This window comes from Mercenaria mercenaria, chromosome 6 (genome assembly GCF_021730395.1).
Source record: "Mercenaria mercenaria strain notata chromosome 6, MADL_Memer_1, whole genome shotgun sequence".
Taxonomy (NCBI): domain Eukaryota; kingdom Metazoa; phylum Mollusca; class Bivalvia; order Venerida; family Veneridae; genus Mercenaria; species Mercenaria mercenaria.
The window spans coordinates 66,901,187-66,929,115 of record NC_069366.1 but is presented as its reverse complement, the minus strand read 5'-3'; the positions used below and the strand labels follow the sequence as shown (position 1 = coordinate 66,929,115).

General features: G+C 34.6%; 1 protein-coding gene across 2 annotated transcripts in view; it reads right to left on the bottom strand.

Annotated features, from left to right (window-relative positions):
- LOC123548529 (protein FAN-like) overlaps positions 1 to 27,929 on the bottom strand; it is a 97,992-nt gene that overhangs the window by 57,546 nt on the left and 12,517 nt on the right. Inside the window, exons 3-14 of one of the 2 annotated variants that reach the window (XM_045335848.2) lie at positions 23,808 to 23,886; positions 21,010 to 21,065; positions 20,087 to 20,180; positions 19,232 to 19,345; positions 18,160 to 18,212; positions 11,437 to 11,569; positions 10,381 to 10,452; positions 5,192 to 5,303; positions 4,454 to 4,547; positions 2,925 to 3,007; positions 983 to 1,062; positions 36 to 190 (exon numbers count right to left, since the gene is read on the bottom strand). In XM_045335848.2, the coding sequence (XP_045191783.2) occupies positions 36 to 190; positions 983 to 1,062; positions 2,925 to 3,007; positions 4,454 to 4,547; positions 5,192 to 5,303; positions 10,381 to 10,452; positions 11,437 to 11,569; positions 18,160 to 18,212; positions 19,232 to 19,345; positions 20,087 to 20,180; positions 21,010 to 21,065; positions 23,808 to 23,886 (1,125 nt within the window). Of the gene's footprint in view, positions 1 to 35; positions 191 to 982; positions 1,063 to 2,924; positions 3,008 to 4,453; positions 4,548 to 5,191; positions 5,304 to 10,380; positions 10,453 to 11,436; positions 11,570 to 18,159; positions 18,213 to 18,635; positions 18,763 to 19,231; positions 19,346 to 20,086; positions 20,181 to 21,009; positions 21,066 to 23,807; positions 23,887 to 27,929 lie in introns of those variants that run through there. The other variant, XM_045335847.2, reaches the window with a different exon arrangement.

The following is a 27,929-nucleotide window of genomic DNA, read 5'->3' as shown; positions in this document are numbered from 1 at the left end:
TTTATATAATATGAAACTCATTAAGGACTTGTTACCTGTTAAACATACGGTCCGGTTGGTCAAACTTTCCATTTTGCAAACAAAGGACATATTCTGGAACCAGTCTAGCAAGATAAAAGAGGACGTAGCCCGGTGTAGAGTAATGTGATCCATATAAAAACTTGGGCTCTGGCATATCTATGTATCTTTCCTGAAAATACAAACAGAAAGTAATCCCCTCTCCAAAGCAGAAGCACTTTACTTCATTTTTTTCACAAGTAATGATTATAAAAACAAACAATTATGGCCATTTCTCAACAAGATTGAGACAAGAGCGCCGGTTGAAGTTATGTCAAAATATGGTCTCGGTTTTTCCCTACTGCCAATAACTAAAAAGTTTCAAAATAAGCTATTTATAGTAACAAAAAAGGGAAGTAATTCAAACAAAAATTTATTGTAAGAGAACAAAAAGGGATCTGCCAAATAAAAACAAGAACACTGTAATGCATAGCAATATACACAAAGCAAAGTCATATATGACCTTTGACCCCTAAATGTGACCTTGAGCTTGAAGCGAGTCATCAAGAACATGCGCTCTGCACGTCGTTTCAGTGTGGTGAACATTTGTGCCAAGTATCCTTGAAATCCTTTAAGCAGTTCAAGAGTTACAGAGCAGACAAGAAATTGCTAACAGACGGACGGACGGACACCGGGACCATAACATAATACATCCCTCCAGGCGTATATTAAACCAAAGATGCCAATCCAGACATTATTTAATAAACTATTTAGAATTACATCTGGATATACCAACTGGCCTTCTAAAGCCAGCTCCATTTCTTCCTCACATGCCAACAAGGGCAGGGCTCAAACCGACAGAAGTAAATTCTGAAACCATTCTCAAAACTACAGAATCTGATTTTCCACAGAATATAACCAATGGCAAGCTTGAATTATGAGACTGGTCTCCAAATTAAATGTTTATTCTCTTGAAAACAAATACCTTCATCCTTTCCAGTCTCTCAGGATTCAAAGCACCAATAGGTTTGCTAAGGTCTCTGAACGTCTCTGCATTCTCCAAATCTGTTTAACATTAAATCAGAGCTATATTACATCAATGCACAAGATTAACCAAAATAACAATAAGACTATTTAAATCCATGACGATGATCTATGATACAATTTTCAACTTGAGGGTTGGATGGAAAACTGCCATAACTCATACTAAATAGAGAAAGAGTTTTGTGTTCAGCCCTCAAAATTTAATATCAGATTCCAATTAATTTCTACAGCTTGTCTGCACCTAATTGAACAAGACAGAAGATGGTATCCTGTTCTATTTTTGTTTTCAGCAGTATTGAATCCTTGTTCAAAGTCTAACAATCTGTAATGAAACTTTCCTACAAATGATATATGTAATTGATAAAGTTTAATATATCGGGCAATCTAGAAAGCAGTCTGACAGAACTAAACTATATTTACATAAATTGTGAAGGAGAGGGGAAAACTTTGATTCTCTTTTCATTTTTAACTTGAGCACTGAAATAAATTTTGAATCCTAATATAAACAACATCAGTTTAATGACAGCATGCATGACTATTTGAAATAGTTTTACATAATCCCAGCTAACAAATAAAAGCTTTACCAACTAGGAAATGCTTTTGAAGAAAAGCACATATCTCCCCAAAAACATAATTATAGTAATAGGCAAGAAGTCAACAGAGGACAGAAGCGAAAGTCAAAGAGATACTGACGGTTGACTTAGAGACTGAAATGCAATACTCAGAGATCATCTACTTGGCAATTCCAATCATTCCATGAAGTTTCAATGATCTGGGTCAAGTGGTTCTAGGTTATTGATTGGAAACGGTTTTCCATGTTGGGGCGGGGGGCGGGAGGGGGGCCTTAATTATTATCTAAGATGAACAAGGGGCATTACATTGTAACTTAAAGTAGAATTATGGAAACTAGCTAAGAGTGGTCATTTAATGCTGCTGAAGACTGATGATGAATTTGAAAACATGAAGTACAATGGTTTCTGAAAAACATAAATGAAAAATATTCAAAAATTTTAAAGTTTAAGATGGTGCATAATGCCGACAGACAAAAGTTAAGCCAGAATTATAAATCCTGCCAAGTGAGGTCATCTTGTGCTGCAAAATAAGTAAGTAAAGTTTGAAAATATATTGTCAAATAGTTTTTAAGAAACATGCTTGAATTGTTTCACGAAATTTCTAAGTTATAAAGGGGAATAATTTTGATAATATAAAAGCTAGAGATCTGTAACTTTCCCTGTAAGGTTTCCTCATATGTCTGAGTAGAGTTTAAAAGCAGTTAAGCTAGCAGTTCCTGAGAAACTTGTTTTCAAGGAAAATTTTGACAAAAAATTCTAAGTAACAAAGAACCAAATTTTGACAAAATAAAAGCTTGAGTTGTGTACCTTGTCTTGTGATATCGCCTAATGATCCCAAAATCATGTTAGTTTTAAAGCATTTGGCCAAGTAGTTTCTGGAAAACCTACTTTTATGCAATGAGCCGCGCCATGAGAAAACCAACATAGTGGGTTTGCGACCAGCATGGATCCAGACCAGCCTGCGCATCCGCGCAGTCTGGTCAGGATCCATGCTGTTCGCTTTCAAAGCCTATTGTAATTAGAGAAACTGTTAGCGAACAGCATGGATCCTGACCAGACCGCGCGGATGCGCAGGCTGGTCTGGATCCATGCTGGTCGCAAACCCACTATGTTGGTTTTCCCATGGCGCGGCTCCAATAGTTTTTGTGAACATTAACAAAAGGGTGACATCAAAACATCAGTGTACAAGTCCATTTTTTTTTTAAATAATCAAGCTAAAAATAATGCTTATATCACCTGCATACAAACAGGTATATATAACCCTTGTAAAATTTGTGAGATTAAATCATATATTCTATTCTTAACAATTACCTAACTGTTCACTTGTAAAGTCCTGTATTACCCATGGCATGACTGGATACTGTGTTAGATCAAAGAAACTTCTGTCTGCAACACTGAAAGCAAAAAGCATAATCCAGGGGAGCCGTAGTTAAGTAATTTAGATAACTGCTAAACAAGATGACCCACAATTTTAAAACACCTTGGAGTTACTATCATAAATATCCCCTTCCATGGCATTTTGTCTAGTAACAGCATTTTTCAAAGTGACTCACCTAAGAAAAAATTTAGATTTGAATTAAATTTGGTGGTTTCAGTAAAATTGGCAACTTTGTATGTACAGTGACTCCTGAGCAAAATGGCGATTTTGTGGCTAAAGTGATTCTCAAACAAAAAAGGCAACTTTGTCGGTACAGTGATTCCCAAATAGAAGGCAAGATTTGTCTTTGTTTGTTAAATACAGCTTTAAAATCACTAAGAGCTAAGTCCCCCATAATAAAATGTACATTGCATGCCTTCTAGAAAATTGAGGAAAACTAAATTAATACCAGCTAAACTAAATGAATAAACAGAATGGTCTAAGGGAAGTAACAAACACATACTACAATAAACTTGCAATAAAAGGGTGTCACCTTAGGCCAATAAAGTGGTTACTGCCTCTTAAACGTCAATGCAATTATCCCTTTTTTGCATGGAGGCAACAAGGTATTATAGACAGAACTTGAGCTATCACTAAAGATGATTAATATCCCTAGAAGATGCTTTGATCAAGGAAAGCGAGGGTTATGCACACTGTCCTGATGAGATAAATAACTGATGTTTAATGAAAATCTTTCCCAGACTTTAAACAACAAAATAAAGCTTTTTGACCTTTGACTTCTAAGTGTGATGTAGGTTGTGTATGACTTTCTAAGGTTTTGTTGTAATATGATGTTGCACATGTATGAAATCCATACCTTACCTAACCTCCTTAGAACTCAAACCTGATGTTTAGCCTTGTTTATTAAGTAAGTCAATGTCTTTGACCTAAAGCATTTATTAGCCTGAAAAACACTGCCAATTTAATATAATTAAAGAATCCAACTTACAGAAGGACTGTCCTGCAGACAAGTAAATACAGTATGTGATTTCTAAGATATGACTCAGTAAAAAAAAAATGAAATACAGGTTTTGAACGTAAGAAATCAATATTTCCCGTGAATATTAAATTTGGTTCTTTATATAAACTATAAGAAACTTTATTTTCTAATATGAAATCTTTTTCTGATTTTTGAAAACTTTTACATTCGAATATCAGTGTTATTGTGCTGGGTTGAGGTAGAGCAAACAACTTGTACATCTTGTTCTTGTAACATGCAGAAAAAGATTTTGGAACAAACACTCAAGTTACAGAAATGTTAAGCCTACCTAGAAACAAGGTGTTTTTGTCACAAAAACATATGTCTCCACTCTAAAAGCTTAATGCGGACGGACAGTGGCAAAGGCAAAAACAAAAGGTCTCCCTCCACCTATTGGGGAGACATAATAAACGAAAAAGAAAGTACGAATGGGTTTATACATACCTGTTTAAATACATTAAATAATCATAGTTTGATATGACACCATTCTGCCATTTCATTGTCATATCCTTTTGGTCTGGCATCTGTAGGTTCACTTCTGCAACAGAGAAGAACAAAAAATACATAAGATATTCATAGCTTGATACGATACCACTGACACAACATCATCATATTCACTGGTCTGGCATCTTAAAGCTCATTTCTGTAAGATCACAAATGAAACTTGACAACTTATTACAAGAGTCCCAACCAGATAATCCATGCACAAAGTATTATTTTTAAGTTGAATTTACATTATATTGAAGTAAAATGGCACATTCCTTATAATACAAGTTGTATCTTTTTATACTGGTTTAATGTCATCTTCTTAATTTCAACTGTATTTCAGTAATGTAATGGTGGTCTGTTGGCCTAACTACTGCCCCTGGAATATGACTGTTTGTATGTTTCTGGGTTTAGTGCTGTTTTTCAACAGTATTTCAATTTATATAACATAAGACAGATAACCTTACCAGTGTTCCTTAATTCCACACCAGTACTTACCTGTTCTTTGCAAGTAACTGTCAACTTCTCTATATGAATCAAAGTGAAAGATGAAATGATTTCAGGCACAACGTCTTTAAAATTTATCAAATCATCAAGGAGAACATCTGCCTTGCCCATGGATGGAACCCACTGGCTACCCATTTAAAGACTGATGCACATGGTACATTTTAACACAAAGGATCACAAACACTATACCTGGTTGAGACATTATTTTGTCATATAGAGCATCTCTATCATCCCGGGTCTTGAAGGCAAGATAGAGATGTGGCTGTGAAGTTCCATGCTCAGAACATTTAATCTCTAAACCCTGCAAAAATATACATTTAATCTCTACAACCTGCAGAAAAATATTTTTATTCGCTAATCCCTGCAGTAAGTGTGAGATCAGTCTCTAAGCCTTTCATAAATTGTATATGAAAGAGATATACTACCATTTTTTTCTGCCAGAAAAATATCATTTCATCAAAAACATAAAAAAATGTATATATATATACCGTAATACATAAATCTGAATTCTCAACAAGAGGGTCATGATATCGCTAACCTGTTAAACTTGGCCTTTGAATCATCAAGATAAACATTCTGATCAAGTTTCTTGAAGACAGAGTCATAAACACTGCCTCTAGAGTGATAAGCTTTTACTTTGATTTGAGGGAGTAACCTAGTTTTTGACCCCACATGACCTAGTTTCAAATCTGGCTTATGAATCATCAAGATAAACATTCTGACTAAGTTTCATGAAGCTAGGGGCATAAATATGGCCTCTAGAGTGTTAACAAGCTTTTCCTTAGATATGAGTGGGTGACCTAGTTTTTGACCATACATACATAACCCAGTTTCCGATCCTGGCCTAGGAATCATCAAGATAAACATTCTGAACAAGTTTCATGAAGATAGGGTCATAAATGTGGCCTCAAGAGTGTTAACAAGCTTTTCCTTTGATTTGACCAGGTGACCTAGTTTTTGACCCCATATGACCCAGTTTTGAACCTGGCATAGGAATCGTCAAGGTAAATATTCTGACTAAGTTTCATGAAGATAGAGTCATAAATATGGCCTCTAGCGTGTTAACAAGCTTTTCCTTTGATCTGACCTGGTGACCTAGTTTTTGACCCATATGACCCAGTTGCGAACTTGGCCTGGAGATCATCAAGATAAACATTCTGTACAAGTTTGTATCAAATGAAAGCATAAATGAAACCTCTATATGGCTGAAAGAGCCAAAATAGAAAATTTTGCCCCTTTCAGGGGCAGTAACCCTAGAACCCATGATGGAATGTAGCCGGCAGGGCTTCGGAAATTTGCCGGTTTGTCGGTTTTGGACCGATTTTTGACTTTTCAGACCGATTCGTGAAGTAAAAAAACGAAAAAAATCGGTCCCGTAAAAATGGAGAAAAGTATAAATTTCGGTCTTATATCTCAATACACGATCACCTGCCAAGTAGGAAATTGTTGGTCGCACCTTCAGATAATCAATAAACGTGTCAATCGGTCTGATTGTCACTTTGATAATCGGTCCGTAATTAGCGCGTGACGCAATCAGTGCTCGCGCGGCACATCCTTTAATGTTTGCAGACAGCCGACTGCGGTGTGTTAAACATTTTTGACTGGTTTCCTAACGTTTCTGACTGGATCCAAATCATTTGGATGGGGATCCACTTCTTTTATTTAGAATCCGACGGATGGTTTATTTCAAAAGGCTATGTTTGATCACGGTAACAAACAAATGGTCGCTGCATTTAATCAAAGAGCTATAATTGTACATTATAGGTCTTTGATTTAATGAGACATCATATGGAAAACCGGTAAAAATAATTTTTATAATTACTTGATTTGAAAAAATTACATGATTCATTTGTTGGGGCTCCAGTTGAAACAAATGCAGAAAATCGTCTTTGCAACCCGATTGTACAAAAAAGAAAAAAATGGACGGGCAACCACGAATGATAAAGAAAATCGGAGTGGCACTGTTTATCAAATCGGTCTTTTAAAAAACGTTTCCAAATGAAATTTTGTTTACATCAGAAGAGAACATATAACTTTATAAAATGTAGTTGCTTATTGAAGTACAACGTAAGTGAAATGAAATATCCGTGGCCAACCCGCGTGACGTTTTGGTACTATACATGCGGGAAATTCGATCTCAGCGTTCAAATAACGTACACATTCGGTCTGCGGCAGAGTATTCTTTAAATACTGAGGCTGTTTAGCAGAGAATATGTGTCGTGTAACTCACTTTGACGCATTGTATTTTATAGAATTCCGTCAAAGAATGAGGAAACATCACGAAGTATCTGCCGTGTATACGGTATTGAAGTCACCTGCGTTGGCTTTTAGACTAGTTACGCACACGGTGTCAATGCCTCGTATTATCTCGGAAAAACATGGAAATTTAAACAAAGTAACGATCACACATAACACTGAATAACTGTCTTCATTGTATGGTAACGCGCGGTGACTGGTAACTCAGTTTTAATGCATGACATGCTTATTTCTTTACCCTATCACGTTTTACAAAATATGTAATATTGGGAATGCGGTGGGTGGGGTAGCGCCGATGTCAGGATTTTCGTTTCGGACCGATTGAGTTATCAAAATTTCCGGAGCCCTGGTAGCCGGTTTTTGAAAGGAACCGAGATATTATTGTGACTTAAGTTTTATGTAAGTGTGGTTAAAATCAAATGTAAAATGTCACTTCTGTCCTGTTCACAAGTAAAAATTAACAAAGTCTGGCTCTTTCAGGGGTCAATTATGAGCCGTAACTCCAGAACCAATGACTGGATCTGATGGATTCATCATGGGATCCAAGATCTATTGTTGTTAAAGACATCTTGCAAGTTTGTATCAAATACAACCATAAAATGAAGTCTCTATATAGCTGCAAAAGCCAAAATAGCAAATTTTGGCCCTTTAAGGGCCATAACTCTGGAACCCATGATGGGATCTGGCTAGATTTCGAAAGGAACAGAGATATTATGCCAACACAAGTTGTGTGCAAGTTTTATTAAAATCTTTTCCAAAATGTGGTCTCTATCTTGTTCACAAGCCAAAAATAGCAAATTCTGGCCCTTTAGGGAGCCTAACTCAGGAACCCATGATGGGGTCTGGCCAGTTTTCGAAATGAACCAAGATATTATAACAATACAAGTTGTGTGCTAGTATGATTAAAATCAATTGCAAAATGTGGTCTCTATCATATTCACAAGCCAAAAATACCAAATTCTGGCCCTTTAATTGGCCACAACTCTATAACCCATGATGGGATCTGCTCAGTTTTCGAAAGGAACCGAGATATTACGCCAATACAAGTTGTGTACAAGTTTGATTAAAATTGGTTGCAAAATGTGGTCTCTATCGTGTTCACAAGAAATTGTGAATGGATGGACGGAAAACGGACGGACATACAAAGGGCGATCACAAAAGCTTACCCTGTCACTATGTGACAGGTGAGCTAAACAAGAGGGCCATGATGGCCCTATATCGCTCACCTGTTATCATTTCACTTGAGGACAAGAAGGTCCTCAGAAAAATATCTAAGTCCAAAGGACAGGAACAACAAAGGGAAGAAATTTAACTAAAAAGAAAAAAATTCTTACAAGGTATAGATATGTCAAAATATACCTAAGAATTGGAGGTACCATCCATGTTGTACCACAGAAAAGTGGTCTCGGTTTTTCCCTACGGCCAATAATAAAAAAGTTACTAAAATAAGCTATTTATAGTAACGTAAATGTGAAGTAATTAAAAAAAATATATTGTAAGTGAACAAAAGAAGGATCTGCCAAATAAATCTGTTGACATAAATGAATTTCAGATCAGTATCTTCATTAGTTATGGAGATATACCCATTTTAATTTGAAATAAAGGGAGGTAATTTGACATAAAATCAGTACATAGTTATCTACCTCTGTCCAACTAATAACAATTATGAAATTTCTAATAAGTCCTGTAAGTATTTACTGATATATATAAATCCATATTTATTACATCAGGGGAGGTAATCAGATATAAAATAACTCTGGAACCTACGATTGGATCTGATTTGTCATGGAATCCAAAATTTATTGTTGTTGAAGATATTTTGGAAGTTTGTATCAAATAAAACCATAAATGAAGTCTCTATATGGCTGCAAAAGCCAAAATAGCCAATTTTGGACCTTTAAGGGGCTATAACTCTGGAACCCATGAAGAAATCTGGCCAGTTCAACAAAGGAACCAAGATCTTGTGGTGATAAAAGTTGTGTGCAAGTTTGGTTAAAATCAAATCATAAATGAAGCTGCTATTGTGCAGACAAGGTCAAAATAGCCAATTTTGGCCCTTTCAGGGGCCATAACTCTGGAAACCATTATGGGATCTGGCTGGTTCAAGAAAGGAACCAAGATCTTATGGTGACACAAGTTTTGTGCAAGTTTGATTAAATTCAAATCATAAATGAAGCTGCTATTGTGCAGACAAGGTCAAAATAGCTAATTCCGGCCCTATCAGGGGCCATAACTCTATAACCCATTATGGGATCTGGCCGGTTCAACAAAGGAACCAAGATCATATGGTGATACAAGTTTTGTGCAAGTTTGGTTAAAATCAAATCATAAATGAAGCTGCTATTGTGCAGACAAGGTCAAAATAGCTAATTTTGACCCCTTCAGGGGCCATAACTCTGGAACCCATAATGGAATCATGCCAGTTCCAGAAAGGAACCAAGATCTTATGGTGATACAAGTTGTGTGCAAGTTTGGTAAAAATCAAATAATAAATAAAGCTGCTATTGTGCAGACAAGGTCAAAATAGCTATTTTTGGGCCTTTCAGGGGCTATTACTCTGGAACCCATAATGGAATCTGGCCAGTTCCAGAAAGGAACCAAGATCTTATGGTGATACAAGTTGTGTGCAAGTTTGGTAAAAATCAAATCATAAATAAAGCTGCTATTGTGCAGACAAGCTCAAAATAGCTAATTTCGGCCCTTTCAGGGGCCATAACTCTGGAACCCATAATGGGATCTGGCCAGTTCAAGAAAGGAACCGAGATCTTATGGTGATACAAGTTGTGTGCAAGTTTGGTTAAAATAAAATCATAAATGAAACCAGTGCAGACAAGAAATTGTTGACGGACGGACGCACGCACGCACGCACGCACGCACGCACGGACTGACGACGGACGACGGACGAATGGTGATCACAAAAGCTCACCTTGTCACTATGTGACAGGTGAGCTAAAAAGAACAATGACAAGAATATCTACACAAATTAATTTTCATATATAAAACTTTTAAAAGCGGATAGTCTTTAATCACTTGTTTCAAATATGTAGCCAAGTGTTTTACAATATAACAAATGTTTTTTTCTGCTGAAATCTGTCAAAAATGCTCTGTAATTCAGTACTCACAATTTGTTTCAGTAAGAATCTTCTTTTCATGAGAGAAACAATATCTTTAAGTCTCACTTTTATCACAGGGGACTGAAAAACAGATAAATAACATAACATCAGAACAATACCTTTCTGTGACAACCTTGAGTCTTCATATACTAAGAACCTGGAGAGAACAAGTTACAAAGGTTGATGAACTTGATCCAGAGATATATTACTGTAGCCATAAAGTCGTATGATAAATCAAAACAATAAAACTTCATATACCCTAAGCAACTAGATCTAATTTTAATGTTTGTTGAAAGTATTATAGAAATATATATAGAACACTAATTGAGATGTCGCCCAACAAAAAGCATGGTAAAAATAAATGCCGAACATCAATGTCATTACTGACGTCATCAACTGATATTTTTGTCATTTAGCAGTAACAAATGTTAGCTCTGTACCCCCAACTTTAACCTCTGATGTCATCACTAAAGTTTTAACAACATAAGGTGGAAAGACACAACATTATGTCATTATAAATTTGATGCATTATTTTGATGTTGAGTAGTGATTTTCTTTGCTTAGAGGTTTTTTTATGAAACATTTTTTTGGTGTTCAGCCAAATGACCTCCCTGGCATTATTCAATTTTTCTCTGTTTTTAAAATTTAACAACCCAAAAAGTAATATTCATCTGTTTAATTAGAACTGAATTTGCCTATATCCTGATATAACTTTTATAATGCTAATATGATGAATAAAGGGCACCGGAACAGTACCTGGATCAACCCTTGTATATCTGCAAAATTAGTTTGTAGACCAGTCTCAGGCTGCAGCTTTGTCATTGGTCAATACCAAGAGTTTTCTCAGAAACAACCAATCAAAGGTTAAGGTAATCAGACTGGTCTTCAAAAATCAGTTTTACAATTTTTCTTTTTAATAATTTCAGTTCTACCTACTTTGTTTTTCATAGTTAAGATTACTGATTCAGAAATAATATAATATTTATGACTATTCATATCAACAACAGATAACAATACAAAATAAGTTTTGATTGTCAGAGGAAAAAGTAGAACTTTTTGAAATACCCTTTCAACATTGTTAAATGGTTGGAAGTACAATCTGGATGTTGTGACCATCACTCTACCAGGGTTGGTAACAAGAGGCATAATCTTGTCTGCCTGGCACTGTAGCTCCACTTTCTCATACAAGTCATCTAGCCTGCAATAGAATAGGGCATATAGTATGTCCACTGCATGTGACTGCGTGCAAACAATTTGAACAAGAGCTGTCATAGGACAGCAATGCTCGACTTTTCAACAGCCTTGTCAACTGAACGGATATAAAAGTCGAAAAAGGGGCATCATTTTGTAAAAAAGCAAAACAGAGTTATGGGACCTGTACAGTATAAGCCAGTTTATCACAGTGAATAATCCATTCCAAGAAGTGGCTACTGAGATACCAGCTTACATAAAAAAACTTAAGCTGACGCTAAAGCAGACACCAATTTTAAGCCGACGCTGACGCAGATGCCGACAAGTCCAATAGCTCTACCTATTCTTTGAATAGTGGAGCTAAAAATGTCACCAAATAATGAATGGTAAGTTTTTATTTAGTGATTATACAAGTATCAGTAATTATACAATTTTAATACAATTTTAACACGTTTCACTGCCACCTAATTAAAATAGTTGCTTCAAATGATTTGGTTTTCAGCAATTTCCCCGTCAAATAATGGTGGTCAGTTAAGGTAGTTCTGCCAATTTCAATCAAAAGAATATCGGAATATTAGAAAATTTGTTTGTTTGTTTTGGGTTTATATAATTCTGTTTTTCAACAGTATTTCACTTACGCAATGGTGGGCAGTTAACCTAACCAATGTTCCTGGATTCTGTACCAGTACAAACCTGTTCTCTACAAGTAACTGGCAACTTCCCCACATGTATGAATAAGAGGTGGAGGACAAACAATTTCAGACACAATGTCTTTTATCAAATTGTAAGGGAGAACACATGCTGCTGCAAGTTTTCATAATGGAAAATTATCAATATTTAACACTAACATTCTAATCAGTCATATACATAAAAAAAAGAAAATATTACAGATTGTTTCATATTTCTGACTGTTTCCATAGTGATAAACAGTGTATTATAAAAAACTATGACATTTTTCGGACAAAATTGCTATGAAATATAAAACTGTAATCAAATGTAACAAATGAGCCATAAAAAGCTCACTTCAATCACACAATGTGTAAGGCATTAGCAAATATATGGAGTTTTGTGAAAATGCAAAATTAGGCAGCCATCTTGGCAGCAATCTTGGATTTCTTGGAGGGCACCATGATTTGAGACTATCATCCCAGATTTTCATGCACACCAGATAACCACCTACATAATTATTCAAAGATTATGAGGGGATCTCTCATGCACACAGACCCTTCAGATACTAGACTATATGGGAAAATCACAGTTTTGATGACATTTTTGTGAAAATAAGTTTTTTCACTAGGTAAATTTCAATGAAACTTTTAATTTGTAAATCAACATACTGGCTATTACATAAAATAAAATGTTTAGGTCTGTGTGCTTATTTTTGAGATACCTCATAACTTAAGAGATCAGCAAATTCCAAGTGGATAAGAAGCATTGTTTTGATATATATAACGTAACAATATTTTTGTATCTTTAGAAAGAAAGTGTTACTGCCATTCTTAGAAATGCATACATGTTTTCTGGACCCCAGCTTGATTCTACATAATCTGGATAAATGATGTTACATTGTGACTTCTGGTTTATCAAACATGTAAAACCACCTTAACCTAATCAGTGGTCTTAGATTCTGTATAAGTAATGACTCGTTCTCCATAAGTAAATGACAAAACTTTCTCACATGAATCAGATGTGAATGTCAGATGGCTTCAGGCATATTGTCTTCTGTAAAATTGTCTAAGAAAACATATCTTTTATAATACTGGATGATCAAAATGAAAACTTTCCATTCATAGTTTTTTGTATCCTACCTACTGAGGTAACTAAACAGACATATAGACAAGAGGACCATGATGGTCCTGAATCGCTCACCTGTCCCCACGTGACCCAGTTTTGAACTGAGTATGACATCCTTTTTTCTATTATTTGACATAGTGACCTAGCTTTTGAGCTCATTTGACACAGTTTTGGACTTGACCTAGATATCATCAAGATAAAAATTCTGACCAATTTTCATGAAGATCCATTGAAAAATATGGCCTCTAGAGAGGTCACAAGGTTTTTCAATTATTTGACCTAATGAACTAGTTTTTGACCGCATGTGACCCAGTAACAAACTTTATCTAGAATCATCAAGGTGAACATTCAGACCAATTTTCATGAAGTTCCATTGAAAAATATGGCCTCTAGAGAGGTCAAAAGGTTTATCTAATTTTAGACCTACTGACCTAGTTTTTGATCACAGCTGACCCAGTTTTGAACTTAACCTAGATATCATCAAGATGAACATTCAGACCAACTTTCATAAAGATCCCTGAAAAATATGGCCTCTAGAGAGGTCACAAGGTTTTTTTATTATTTGACCTACTGACCTAGTTTTTGATGGCACATGACCCAGTTTCGAACTTGACCTAGATATCATCAAGATGAACATTCTGACCAATTTTCATGAAGATCCATTCAAAAGTATGACCTCTAGAGAGGTCAAAAGGTTTTTCTACTTTTAGGCCTACTGACCTAGTTTTTGACCGCAGTTGACCCAGTTCCTAACTTGACCTAGATATCATCAAGGTGAACAGTCTAACGAACTTTCATACAGATCCCATGTAAAAAATATGGCCTCTAGAGAGGTTACAAAGTTTTTTTATTATTTGACCTACTGACCTAGTTTTTGACTGCACGTGACCCAGTTTCGAACCTCATCTAGATATCATCAAGGTGAACATTCTGTCGAACTTCCATGAAGATCCATTCAAAAGTATGGCCTCTAGAGAGGTCACAAGGATTTTCTATTGTTAGACATACTGACCTAGTTTTGGAACGCATGTGACCCAGTTTCGAACTTGATTCAGATATCATCAAGATAAACATTCAGACCAACTTTCACACAGATCCCATGAAAAATATGGCCTCTTGAGAGGTCACAAGGTTTTTTTATTATTTGACCTACTGACCTAGTTTTTGATGGCACGTGAGCCAGTTTCGCACTTGACCTAGATATCATCAAGCTAAACATTCTGACCAACTCTCATAAAGATCCCATGAAAAATGTGACCTCTAGATTGGTCACAAGCAAACGTTTACGCACGCACGAACGCACGCACGACGGATGCTGCGTGATCAAGATGAACATTCTGACTAACTTTCATGAAGATCCAATGAAAAGTATGGCCTCTAGAGAGGTCACAAGGTTTTTCTATTTTTAGACCTACTGACCTAGTTTTGGACCGGACGTAACCCAGTTTCAAACCTGACCTAGATATCATCAAGATAAACATTCTGACCAAATTTCATAAAGATCCCATGAAAAATGTGATCTCTAGAGTGGTCACAAGCAAAAGTTTACGCACGCACTCACGGACGCTGCATGATCACAAAAGCTCACTTTGTCCCTTTGTGACATGTGAGCTAATAAAGACAAGAGACTGATTATAAACTTTAGTAACAAAATCCTAAAATGAGTACATAATAAGGTATATCTTAGACTATTTTATTAAAGACCCATTAATTTCATTTCCTCGTAATAGATTTCCATACAAACAACAGCTGTCTGTTGACAGTGCGCTGGACTATTTGAAGAATTGATGTAAGGACTGCCTACAGACAGAGAGTGTAACAGTTATAGGCCTAACTAAACTAAAGGAACCAGTGTGGGAGCCATCTGGTCTAGTCGCGTAATGGCTGCCAGGTATTTGAACACTAATTTTTCACTTGGCATGGCAACAGAGGTCTAAACTGAAGCTAGTTTCTGTTTAAATTTCATTGTGGATGTATTTTTGACATTTTGGTAGGAAAAATGGGAGAGCAGGTTGTATTTGGTGAAGTCAAGCTCAATTTTAGTATGAGTAGTACTTTCAGGTCACAGCAGTGTGATTTTGATGTCAGTTTACAGTAAGCAAATGTGACCATAGAAATCTCTCTTAGAAGATACATGACCCCTACTTTTCTCTTCATTTTATATCAGTTTTATCATAACTCTTTAAAATGAGGTAAGGATTTGTTCTCTGAAATGGGTCTAGCTATGTTTGGTAGCTCTTTAAACAAGAGGACCATGATGGTCCTGAATCTTTCACCTGTTCCCATATGACCCAGTTTTGAGTATGACGTCGTTTTTTCTATTATTTGACATAGTGACCTAGTTTTAGAGCTCATGTGACCCAGTTTTGAACTTGACCTAGATATCATCAAGATACAAATTCTGATTAATTTTCATGAAGATCCATTGAAAAATATGGCCTCTAGAGAGGTCATAAGGTTTTTCTATTATCTGACCTATTGACCTAGTTTTCGAAGGTACATAACCCTGTTTTGAACTTGACCTAGATATCATCAAGGTGAACATTCTCACTAATTTTCATGAAGATCTCATGAAAAATATGGCCTCTAGAGAGGTCACAAGGTTTTTCTATTTTTATACCTACTGGCCTAGTTTTTGACCGCACGTGACCCAGTTTCGAAACTGACCTAGATATCATCAAGGTGAACATTCAGACCAATTTTCATGAAGATCCATTGAAAAATATGGCGTCTAGAGAAGTCAAAAGATTTTTCTAATTTTAGACCTACTGACCTAGTTTTTGACCGCAGTTGACCCGGTTTCAAACTTGATCTAGATATCATCACGATGAACATTCAGACCAACTTTCATACAGATCCCATGAAAAGTATGGCCTCTAGAGAGGTCACAAGGTTTTTTTATTATTTGACCTACTGACCTAGTTTTTGATGGCACGTGACCCAGTTTCAAACTTGACCTAGATATCATCAAGGTGAACATTCTGACCAATTTTCATGAAATCTCATGAAAAATATGGCCTCTAGAGAGGTCACAAGGTTTTTCTATTCTTATACCTACTGGCCTAGTTTTTGACCGCACATGACCCAGTTTCGAAACTGACCTAGATATCATCAAGGTGAACATTCAGACCAATTTTCATGAAGATCCATTGAAAAATATGGTGTCTAGAGAACTCAAAAGATTTTTCTAATTTTAGACCTACTGACCTAGTTTTTGATCGCAGTTGACCCAGTTTCAAACTTGATCTAGATATCATCACGATGAACATTCAGACCAACCTTCATACAGATCCCATGAAAAGTATGGCCTCTAGAGAGGTCACAAGGTTTTTTTATTATTTGACCTACTGACCTAGTTTTTGAGGGCATGTGACCCAGTTTCAAACTTGACCTAGATATCATCAAGGTGAACATTCTGACCAATTTTCATGAAGATCCATTTAAAAATATGGCCTCTAGAGAGGTCACAAGGTTTTTCTGTCTTAAGACCTATTGACCTAGTTTTGGATTGCAGTTGACCCAGTTTCAAACTTGACCTATATTTTATCAAGATAAACATTCAGACCAACTTTCATACAGATCCCATGAAAAATATGGCCTCTAGAGAGGTCACAAGGTTTTTTCATTATTTGACCTATTGACCTACTTTTTGATGGCACGTGACCCACTTTCAAACTTGACCTAGATATCACCAAGATAAACATTCTGACCAATTTTTATGAAGATCCATTCATAAGTATGGCCTCTAGAGAGGTCACAAGGTTTTTCTATTTTTAGACCTACTGACCTAGTTTTTGATCGCTTGTGACCCAGTTTCAAACTTGACCTAGATATCATCAAGAGGAACATTCAGACCAATTTTCATACAGATCCCATGAAAAATATGGCCTTTAGAGAGGTCACAAGGTTTTTCTATTATTTGACCTACTGACCTAGTTTTTAAAGGTACATGATCCAATTTCGAACTTGACCTAGGTATCATCCAGGTGAACATTCTGACCAATTTTCATGAAGATCTATTGAAATATATGGCCTCTAGAGAGGTCACAAGGTTTTTTCTATTTTTAGACCTACAGACCTAGTTTTTGACCGCACGTGACCCAGTTTCGAACTTGACCTAGATATCATCAAGATAAACATTCTGACCAATTTTCATAAAGACCCCATGAAAAATGTGACCTCTAGAGTGGTCAAATGCAAAAGTTTACGCACAGACGACGGACGCTGCGCGATCACAAAAGCTCACCTTTTCACTTTGTGACAGGTGAGCTAAAAAGGTCAGTTTTATATAGAATATACAGGGAAATCTATTTACCTTATTGTGACCTTATAATAAACAGTGTTCAAAGTTTCAAAGCCACGTGTCATATAGTTTTAACAAAACATGGACTTGTACAAAACCTGAACCAATTTCCAAAGGTCCATAATTCAGCCAAAATATTAGACTGAATTATGTACTCTTGCCTACAGATAGAGACTGTTATAACAAGTGATAAAAGTTTCAAAGCCATAATGTCAAACGGTTTACACAAAATATGAACTAGGACAAAAAACTTAACCAAGACTTGTAAGTTGTAAGGGGCCATAATTCAGTCAAAATCTCGACTGAGATATATATACTCTTGTCTAAAACTGGACATGGTGATGGTACACAAGTGTTGAAAGTTTCAAAGCTATATGACGAAAGGTTTTGTCAAAATGTGGACTGGTACGAAAAAATTTAACCAAGGTGTGATGCCGACGCAGACGTGAGTAGGATAGCTTTCCTTATTCTTTGAATAGTTCAGCTAAAAATTTACTTACCAGCTTGTGTTGAATTTGACTCTTGACTGTCTGGACATAACAATAGCACCAATCTGTCAAACAATAGAACAAAACTTTGTGTAGATTATAAAAACGTCTTACAAAACTAGTCAAAAGCACACTATTCTTTTTTAAACTTATTTTAAATATATACATTCTTTATCTGCAAGAGATAATGACGAGTGTCCAGGTATGATCAAATATACAAGGAACTGTGCAATTCAATCTAATTGTGCCAAAGAGAACATTAGGTCATAGAGCACTCACCTGATACCTTGTATATTAGTCACATTTTTTTCTGAAAGATTCAGTAAGTCTGAAAAGCTACAAACAAAACAACTTCTCTAGAAGATTACATGTACCCAGCCAAATCAGACTTGACTTCAGTAAAATACTTTACCTAAAATGAGACTGGAAACATTTTAGCAACAAAATCAGAACTATTTTGTAAGTTTACTAGAATTCAGCTCTGTTACCATGGTATTTTGATCAGCAGGTGGCAAGGTGGATGCTCTGTGTAACTGACATATCAGGGGCAGACAATCAGCTATTGTGACATAGTTCAGTGAAAACATGTGACTCGTATATAGAATTTGCTGAATACATTTGTACAGCTTTTCGTTCCGTAGAGTTTAAGTTAGAGGAGCAGTTATGACAATCAAAACTCTATTCCATTATCTATATGCAATTTTACCATTATCAAGTTGTTAAGACCAACGGATACAAAGTGAAATAGCGTCAGAGAATACATATTTGTAGGGAAAATATCCACTGCCAATACAGGTCCACTACCTTATTTTACAAATAAAACTAACTGAAGGCGAAGAAAAACTATTGTGATTCTGTATGTATTAGGGAGGTGGTTTGTTTCTCTACTTCTGTGTTATGAACAGAGGTTGTACTGCACAAATGTTTATAGACAATATCATATCAAATGACTTCAGTCCATGGCTCACACCTAGCCAAATCAGACTCGAGTTTGGTAAAATACTTTACCTAAAATGAGACTGGAAACATTTTAGCAACAAAATCAGAACTATTTTGTAAGTATACTAGAATTCAGCTCTGTTACCATGGTATTTTGATCAGCAGGTGGCAAGGTGGATGCTCTGTGTAACTGACATATCAGAGGCAGACAATCATCTATTGTGACATAGTTCAGTGAAAACATGTGACTTTTCTCCCCCTGAAATAAACAAGGAAGTTATATATAAAAATATGTATGTTGCCAATAACCTGACATGTGTTTTGTGTAAAGGGTTTAAGATCCATTTTCCACACAATCCAAATAAATATCATAGACAGGTAACAAGTCCACAACTATCTAGTCCACAGTTAACCAATCCACACATAACTAGCTGACAGCTAACCAGTTCACAATTAAACAGTCCACAGCTAACTAAAATGTTTCTAGATTCTGCACAACTGACTTTTACATTTAAGGGGAGAAAGACCCAAGAAATTCCCAAGTCAGTATTATGAAACACTTACCTAAAACCACCAACATTCTTTGAGTCTACTGGATGGCTTTCTCACATTCTAAAGTATATGTTTAAGATTTTAAATGTTGAATATGGGCCAAGTAAATCATTTTTTCTCTAACATGGTTAGCTTCAAGCTTATTATGGATCTTAACCTTTAGCCTGCTGGCGGCAAGTGATTCTGCCTTTTCAAGCAAGCTGATCTTGGTCTGCACTGATCACTATTCAGTCAGTGAATTTTCAATGAACACCCCTTCGAATAATAAATGGTACTGGCCAAATTGAATGACGGACCAGTCCATTTTAGAAATTTAGCCGGCTAAAGGTGTAGAAAACTTTTGTATTACTAACATCACTGTCTCCATTGTATCTATAATGCAGTATCAATGAAAAATTGTTCATCAAAATATCTGTTACACTTACAATAAAAACTGAACCATATATACCTTTTTAAACACATATGGAGTAATGATACTGTCCTTTTTCATTTCTGTACAAACATTCGAGGATATAATTAATGCTTTGTCTTTCAAAACTAGCCTGAAATATAAAAAATATTAACATTCAAAGGAGATAAACATCAAACTAAATGCATTCTGATTATTAAAAAACATTATTTTTTACTAATTACTGACATGAAAAATTAAAAAACATACAATATTTCTTATGATGATGAGATATGTATACAGAGATTATTAGCTCTGCATCAAGAGATATGCATTTGCTCTAAGACAGAGAAATATTGTGCAACTTTTATCTCCAGTGCTGAACCAGGATTCATGAGGACCAATGAAACAACAATCAGGACCTTTTAAGGATTTTCCCCTTAAATTTCAGGACTTACATTCAACTGTTTTCAAGGATTACTAGTAGGACAAAACAGGCAATCTAAATTTAAATTATTCTCGGCCATCGAAACATTTCCAACATGTCTCACTTTTTCTGTGTGATTTACTAGATATCTCACCCATGTCTCCAAAGTCAAATTGTTTTGCACACAATTAAAAACCTTTTAAGTTGACAACTAAGTTGACTGTGGTATAAAATTGTATGTTGATGTGATACATTTAGGGTCGCCAGATTTATAACTACAGGTAGTTTACTTTTTTCCATTGTTTCTTAAAGCATTTAATAAACGTTATGAAAGTTTACTGAATTCAAGGACTTTTCAGGCATTTTCAAGGACTTAGCAAGCACTTTCAAAGGTCAGGAACAAAATCAAGTACTTTCCAGAATGTTTTGAGTTTCTTCAGGCCTTTTTAAGAAAGGGCATGAAATTTCAGGACTTTTTAAGACTATATGAACCATGTGTACATAATTCTGGCTATTTCATAAATTTTTAAAATAACTAAGTATAAACATAATTTACCTTGAGTGCAGATCCCCCGAGTATTCCTCTATATTTGTTGAATTTTTCAGGGAAATCTGCAATGAAAGACCAAACAGGAATATCAGCTGAACATTTTGGAATAGAACATGAAAATTGAGTTTGAGGTTTAATGCTTTTCATAATTAGTGAACATATTCAATAACTGCATATACCAGTTTTCACAATAAGATATGAAATATATATTGTGAAATCAGTCAACTATAATATTCATTATGAGGGACTAAATTTCATACATACAAAAGTTAATCATTTTGTAAAATAAAATCTTAACAAATAAGTTAAACTCCCTATCATTTCATTGTAAAAAAACTGAAATCCACAAACTAATATCCCCACTAAACAGCAATATGAGCCAAAATCATGAAATTTCTAGCCAAAAAATTAAATGATTTCACAGTATTATACAAAAGACAAGAGAACCATGATGGTCCTGAATCGCTCACCTGTCCCCACATGACCCAGTTTTGAACTGAGTATGACGTCATTTTTGCTATTATCTGACATAGTGACCTAGTTTTTGAGCTCATGTGACCTAGTTTTGAACTTGACCTAGATATCATCAAGATAAAAATTCTGACCAAATTTCATGAAGATCCATTGAAAAATATGGCCTCTAGAGAGGTCAAAAGGTTTTTTATTATTTGACCTACTGACCTAGTTATTGATGACACATGACCCAGTTTTGAAACTGACCTAAATATCATCAAGGTGAACAATCTGACCAATTTTCATGAAGATCCATTCAAAAGTATGGCCTCTAGAGAGGTCACAAGGTTTTTCTATTTTTAGACCTACTGACCTAGTTTTTGACCAAGGTTGACCCAGTTTCGAACTTGACCTAGATATCATCACGATGAACATTCAGACCAATTTTCATACAGATCCCATGAAAATTATGGCCTCTAGAGAGGTCACAAGGTTTTTTTATCATTTGACCTACTGACCTAGTTTTTGAAGGCATGTGACCCAGTTTCGAATTTGACCTAGATATCATCAAGTTGAACATTCTGACCAATTTTCATGAAGATCCATTCACAAGTATGGCCTCTAGAGAGGTCACAAGGTTTTTCTAGTTTTAGACCTACTGACTTAGTTTTTGACCGCAGTTGAGTTTTTGACCGCAGTTGACCCATTTTCGAACTTGACCTAGATATCATCACAATGAACATTCAGACCAACTTTCATACAGATCCCATGAAAAATATGGCCTCTAGAGAGGTCACAAGGTTTTTTTATTATTTGACCTACTGACCTAGTTTTTGATGGCACGTGACCCAGTTTCAAACTTGACTTAGATATCACCAAGGTGAACATTCTTACTAATTTTCATGAAGATCCATTGAAAAGTATGGCCTCTAGAGAGGTCACAAGGTTTTTCTATTTTTAGACCTACTGACCTAGTTTTGGATCGCAAGTGACCTAGTTTCAAACCTGACCTAGATATCATCAAGGTGAACATTCTGACCATCTTTCATACAGTTCCCATGAAAAATGTGACCTCTAGAGTGGTCACAAGCAAAAGTTTACGCACGGACGGATGGACGACGGATGCTGCGCGATCACAAAAGCTCACCTTGTCACTTTGTGACAGCTGAGCTAAAAAGGCACAGGAATTGAAAACCTGTGACCTAATACATTTTTATTCCATGCAGAGTGCTTAATTTTAAAATTTGTAAATACATGTACATGCAACTCAAAAAGCACTGCAACATTTTACACCTACTGAATCAGAAATACTGAATGATGCTGGGATATTTCTAAACTTATATTACCCTACCATTTGTGGTTAACGCATTTGCCTCAAGATCAGAAGTTCAATAATTACAAACTGCTTTGGAGCAATTCCAAAGTGCCAGTTGGTATTTAATTAAAAGACTATTTAGTTTATACAGAATTTATTTTAGGTCGATTGTGAAGGAAGCTCTTCAACTTATATTAATCACTCTCGACACCTCATTCCTGATGGATCACGCCACAGGGTTGAGAGAGAGGCCAGTTTCCTTTTTTAATGCTGATGCTCCAAGCAAGAGGTACTGTACTTTTTCACGTCTTTGTATGACGCGGCGGGATCGACCCCGACTCCGCACTCGAAGCGACGCTTACCATAGGTATCGAGGCGGTGATAGACTATTTATGGACTGCCTTTCTGTCTGACATTACAGTATGGTATAGTAAAAGGTGAATATGTGTACAAAGCAAAGTTTTCTCATAGTCAAAATGGGTGTCCCTTTCACAAATGGGCCACAGTTTGATAAGAAACACTTTACCTTGACATTTTGATATATATGTATCAATGGGTCTATACCACAGAACTTTAAATAATAAAACTAGATCTTATTAAAAGATTCTGAGAATATTTCAATGCAACTTAATGAGTCACCTGTTTTTAGCAGCTGTATTGCATTGCTCCCACGGCAGGATGCTGAACCTTTATCATGCAGGACACAACTGATTCTGCGTTTGAGACCAGTACAGATCATGATCAGACTGCACATCCGGCACTTTGGAAATGCTCCAAATAGAGTTGGAATTCTTGAACTTCTGATCATTATCTGCACTGTTCGCCATTCAGTCAGTATCTTTTTGGTAAGCAACCCTTTTAACAGTTAATGGTACTGTCCAAATTGAAAGATGGATAAGTTCATTATCAAAATTTAGCAGGGTAAGGGTTAGTTCAGGTTTACTGTAATTTCATTTCCACTAAACTCTGTGCAATGATTACTTTAACAGGTAAAACAGTAGTTCTGTGGTCTCTAAGCAATGTCTAAGATTCTTACCTTTAGTATTGGAAACTGTTCCTCTTTTGGAACAAATACAACAGACTTAGAACAAATCTTCAAGTGACCTCTCTGTCGGCTGAAAGAGTATGAAACATATATTCCAAATATACCCTTATTAACAAAACATATACCATATATTCCCTAATTAATGAAACATATATTCCATATATACCATAAATTCCCTTATTAACGAAGCATATATTCCATAATACCATATATTCCCTTATTAACGAAACATACAATCCCTACTAACAAAACATATATTCCATAATACCATATATTCCCTTATTAATGAAACATACATATCCTTATTAACAAAACATATATTCCATATATACCATATATTCCCTTATTAACGAAACATACATTCCCTTATTAACAAAACATATATTCCATATATACCATATATTCCCTTATTAACGAAACATACATTCCCTACTAACAAAACATATATTCCATAATACCATATATTCCCTTATTAATGAAACATACATATCCTTATTAACAAAACATATATTCCATAATACCATATATTCCCTTATTAACGGAACATACATTCCCTTATTAACAAAACATATATTCCATAATACCATATATTCCCTTATTAACGAAACATACATTTCCTTATTAACAAACATATATCCCTATACATAATTCCTATTAAAAAATAATTCCATAATACATATATTCCCTTATTAACGAAACATACATTCCTTATTAACAAAACATAATTCCCTAATACCATATATTCCCTTATTAACGAAACATACATTTCCTTATTAACAAAACATATATTCCATAATACCATATATTCCCTTATTAACGAAACATACATTTCCTTATTAACAAAACATCTATTCCATAATACCATAAATTCCCTTATTAACGGAACATACATTCCCTTATTAACAAAACATATATTCCATAATACCATATATTCCCTTATTAACGAAACATACATTCCCCACTAACAAAACATATATTCCATAATACCATATATTCCCTTATTAATGAAACATACATATCCTTATTAACAAAACATATATTCCATAATACCATATATTCCCTTATTAACGAAACATACATTCCCTTATTAACAAAACATATATTCCATATATACCATATATTCCCTTATTAACGAAACATACATTCCCTACTAACAAAACATATATTCCATAATACCATATGTTCCCTTATTAATGAAACATACATATCCTTATTAACAAAACATATATTCCATAATACCATAAATTCCCTATTAACAAAACATATATTCCATAATACCATATATTCCCTTATTAACGAAACATATATCCTTATTAACAAAACATATATTCCATAATACCATATATTCCCTTATAATGAAACAACAACCATACAAAACATATTCCATAATACCATATATTCCCTTATTAATGAAACATACATATCCTTATTAACAAAACATATATTCCATAATACCATATATTCCCTTATACATGAAACATACATATCCTTATTTACAAAACATATATTCCATAATACCATATATTCCCTTATTAACGAAACATACATTCCCTTATTAACAAAACATATATTCCATAATACCATATATTCCCTTATTAACGAAACATACATTCCCTACTAACAAAAACATATATTCCATAATACCATATATTCCCTTATTAATGAAACATACATATCCTTATTAACAAAACATATATTCCATAATACCATAAATTCCCTATTAACAAAACATATATTCCATAATACCATATATTCCCTTATTAACAAAACATACATTCCCTTATTAACAAAACATATATTCCATAATACCATATATTCCCTTATTAACGAAACATACATTCCCTACTAACAAAACATATATTCCACAATACCATATATTCCCTTATTAATGAAACATACATATCCTTATTAACAAAACATATATTCCATAATACCATATATTCCCTTATTAACGGAACATACATATCCTTATTAACAAAACATATATTCCATAATACCATATATTCCCTTATTAATGAAACATACATTCCCTTATTAACAAAACATATATTCCATAATACCATATATTCCCTTATTAACGAAACATACATTCCCTTATTAACAAAACATATATTCCATAATACCATATATTCCCTTATTAACGAAACATACATTCCCTTATTAACAAAACATATATTCCATAATACCATAAATTCCCTTATTAACGGAACATACATTCCCTTATTAACAAAACATATATTCCATAATACCATATATTCCCTTATTAACGAACATACATTTCCCTTATTAACAAAACATATATTCCATAATACCATAAAATCCCTATTAACAAAACAATATTCCATAATACATAATTCCCTTATTAACGAAACATACATTCCTTATTAACAAAACATATATTCCATAATACCATATATTCCCTTATTAACGAAACATACATTCCTTATTAACAAAACATATATTCCATAATACCATATATTCCCTTATTAACGAAACATACATTCCCTTATTAACAAAACATATATTCCATAATACCATATATTCCCTTATTAACGAAACATACATTCCCTACTAACAAAACATATATTCCATAATACCATATATTCCCTTATTAATGAAACATACATATCCTTATTAACAAAACATATATTCCATAATACCATATATTCCCTTATTAACGAAACATACATTCCTTATTAACAAAACATATATTCCATAATACTCATATATTCCCTTATTAACGAAACATACATTCCTTATAACAAAACATATATTCCATAATACCATATTTCCCTTATTAATGAAACATACATTCCCTATTAACAAAACATATATTCCATTATTACCATATATTCCCTTATTAATGAAACATATATTCCATATATTCTCTTATTAACGAAACATATATTCCATAATAACCATATATTCCCTTATTAACAACCCCCATAGCAATTACAATATTCATATAACATATATTCGCCTTCTATGAAAGTACACATTAAATTTCTATACCAATATCCTTATTAATGACAACATTCCGAAAACCAATATTCTTGAGCCTTATGAACAATCCATACATACCTTATAAAACCCGTAGAAACTCAAAGTCTCGTAAATTTTTCTGTATCTTTTTTCATAAATTTATAGTAACTTCTGAAAACCGGAACTTCATGAAATTCTGAAACCGGACGACTATTTTTAACCTGTTTTATAATTTTAACTCTAAGGATTGACTCTGACCGAGATAACCGAAACTAGACCGAAAAATTTGCCGGATTAAAAGTGTCACCTGGGTTTAACATGTCGTTGATCCAAAAACGCCCATGGCAAGTTGCCAACATGTTCTTTTGTTAATCTATTAGCGGCGCGCGTTATACATTTTGACACGTGTTATAATCACAATGATCATTTGATGCACGATTAAAAGTCATAATTGGCAATTACATTAGTTTGTTTTCAATTTATGAAAACGTGATGAATTAAGAATTTAACATGTGGAAATCTTTCTTATTGTTTGAATGAAAGAAAGTTCGGTGTTTTAAGTGATTTAGTTAAATCGATTAAACTATGCATTATCAACGTCATAAATATTGACAAACTCGGAACTTCAAAGATGGTAAAATGTTATGTTTTCATATACAACAAGAGCTGTCTCCATAGGATGACACATGCCCCCGATGGCACTTTGAATGAATAGTTATGGCCGATGTTAGAGTTTAGGACCTTTGACCTACGGATCTGGGTCTTGCGCGCGACACATCATCTTACTGTGCCACACATTCATGCGTAGTTATTTTAAGATCCCGTCCCTAGATTTGCCACCTAATGCCACTCTTTGCCACTTATTTCCATGGAAAATTGGTGGCAATTGGTGGAAAATGCTGGCATTAGCTGGCGTTTGGTGTAATTCAACTATTTTTTCCACGTAAGTGGTAAATTTGCCACCAAAAGCCACTTTATTTTGGTGGCATTAGGTGTAAATTTGAACATAGTTTTTCTTTATGGTGGCAAAAAGGTGGAAATTGGTGGAAAGTAGAACATAGTTTTTTTTCATGGTGTAAATTGAGCGGCGTTTAGTGGAAAATATGGACTTAGAAAATTTTCTTGGTGGCG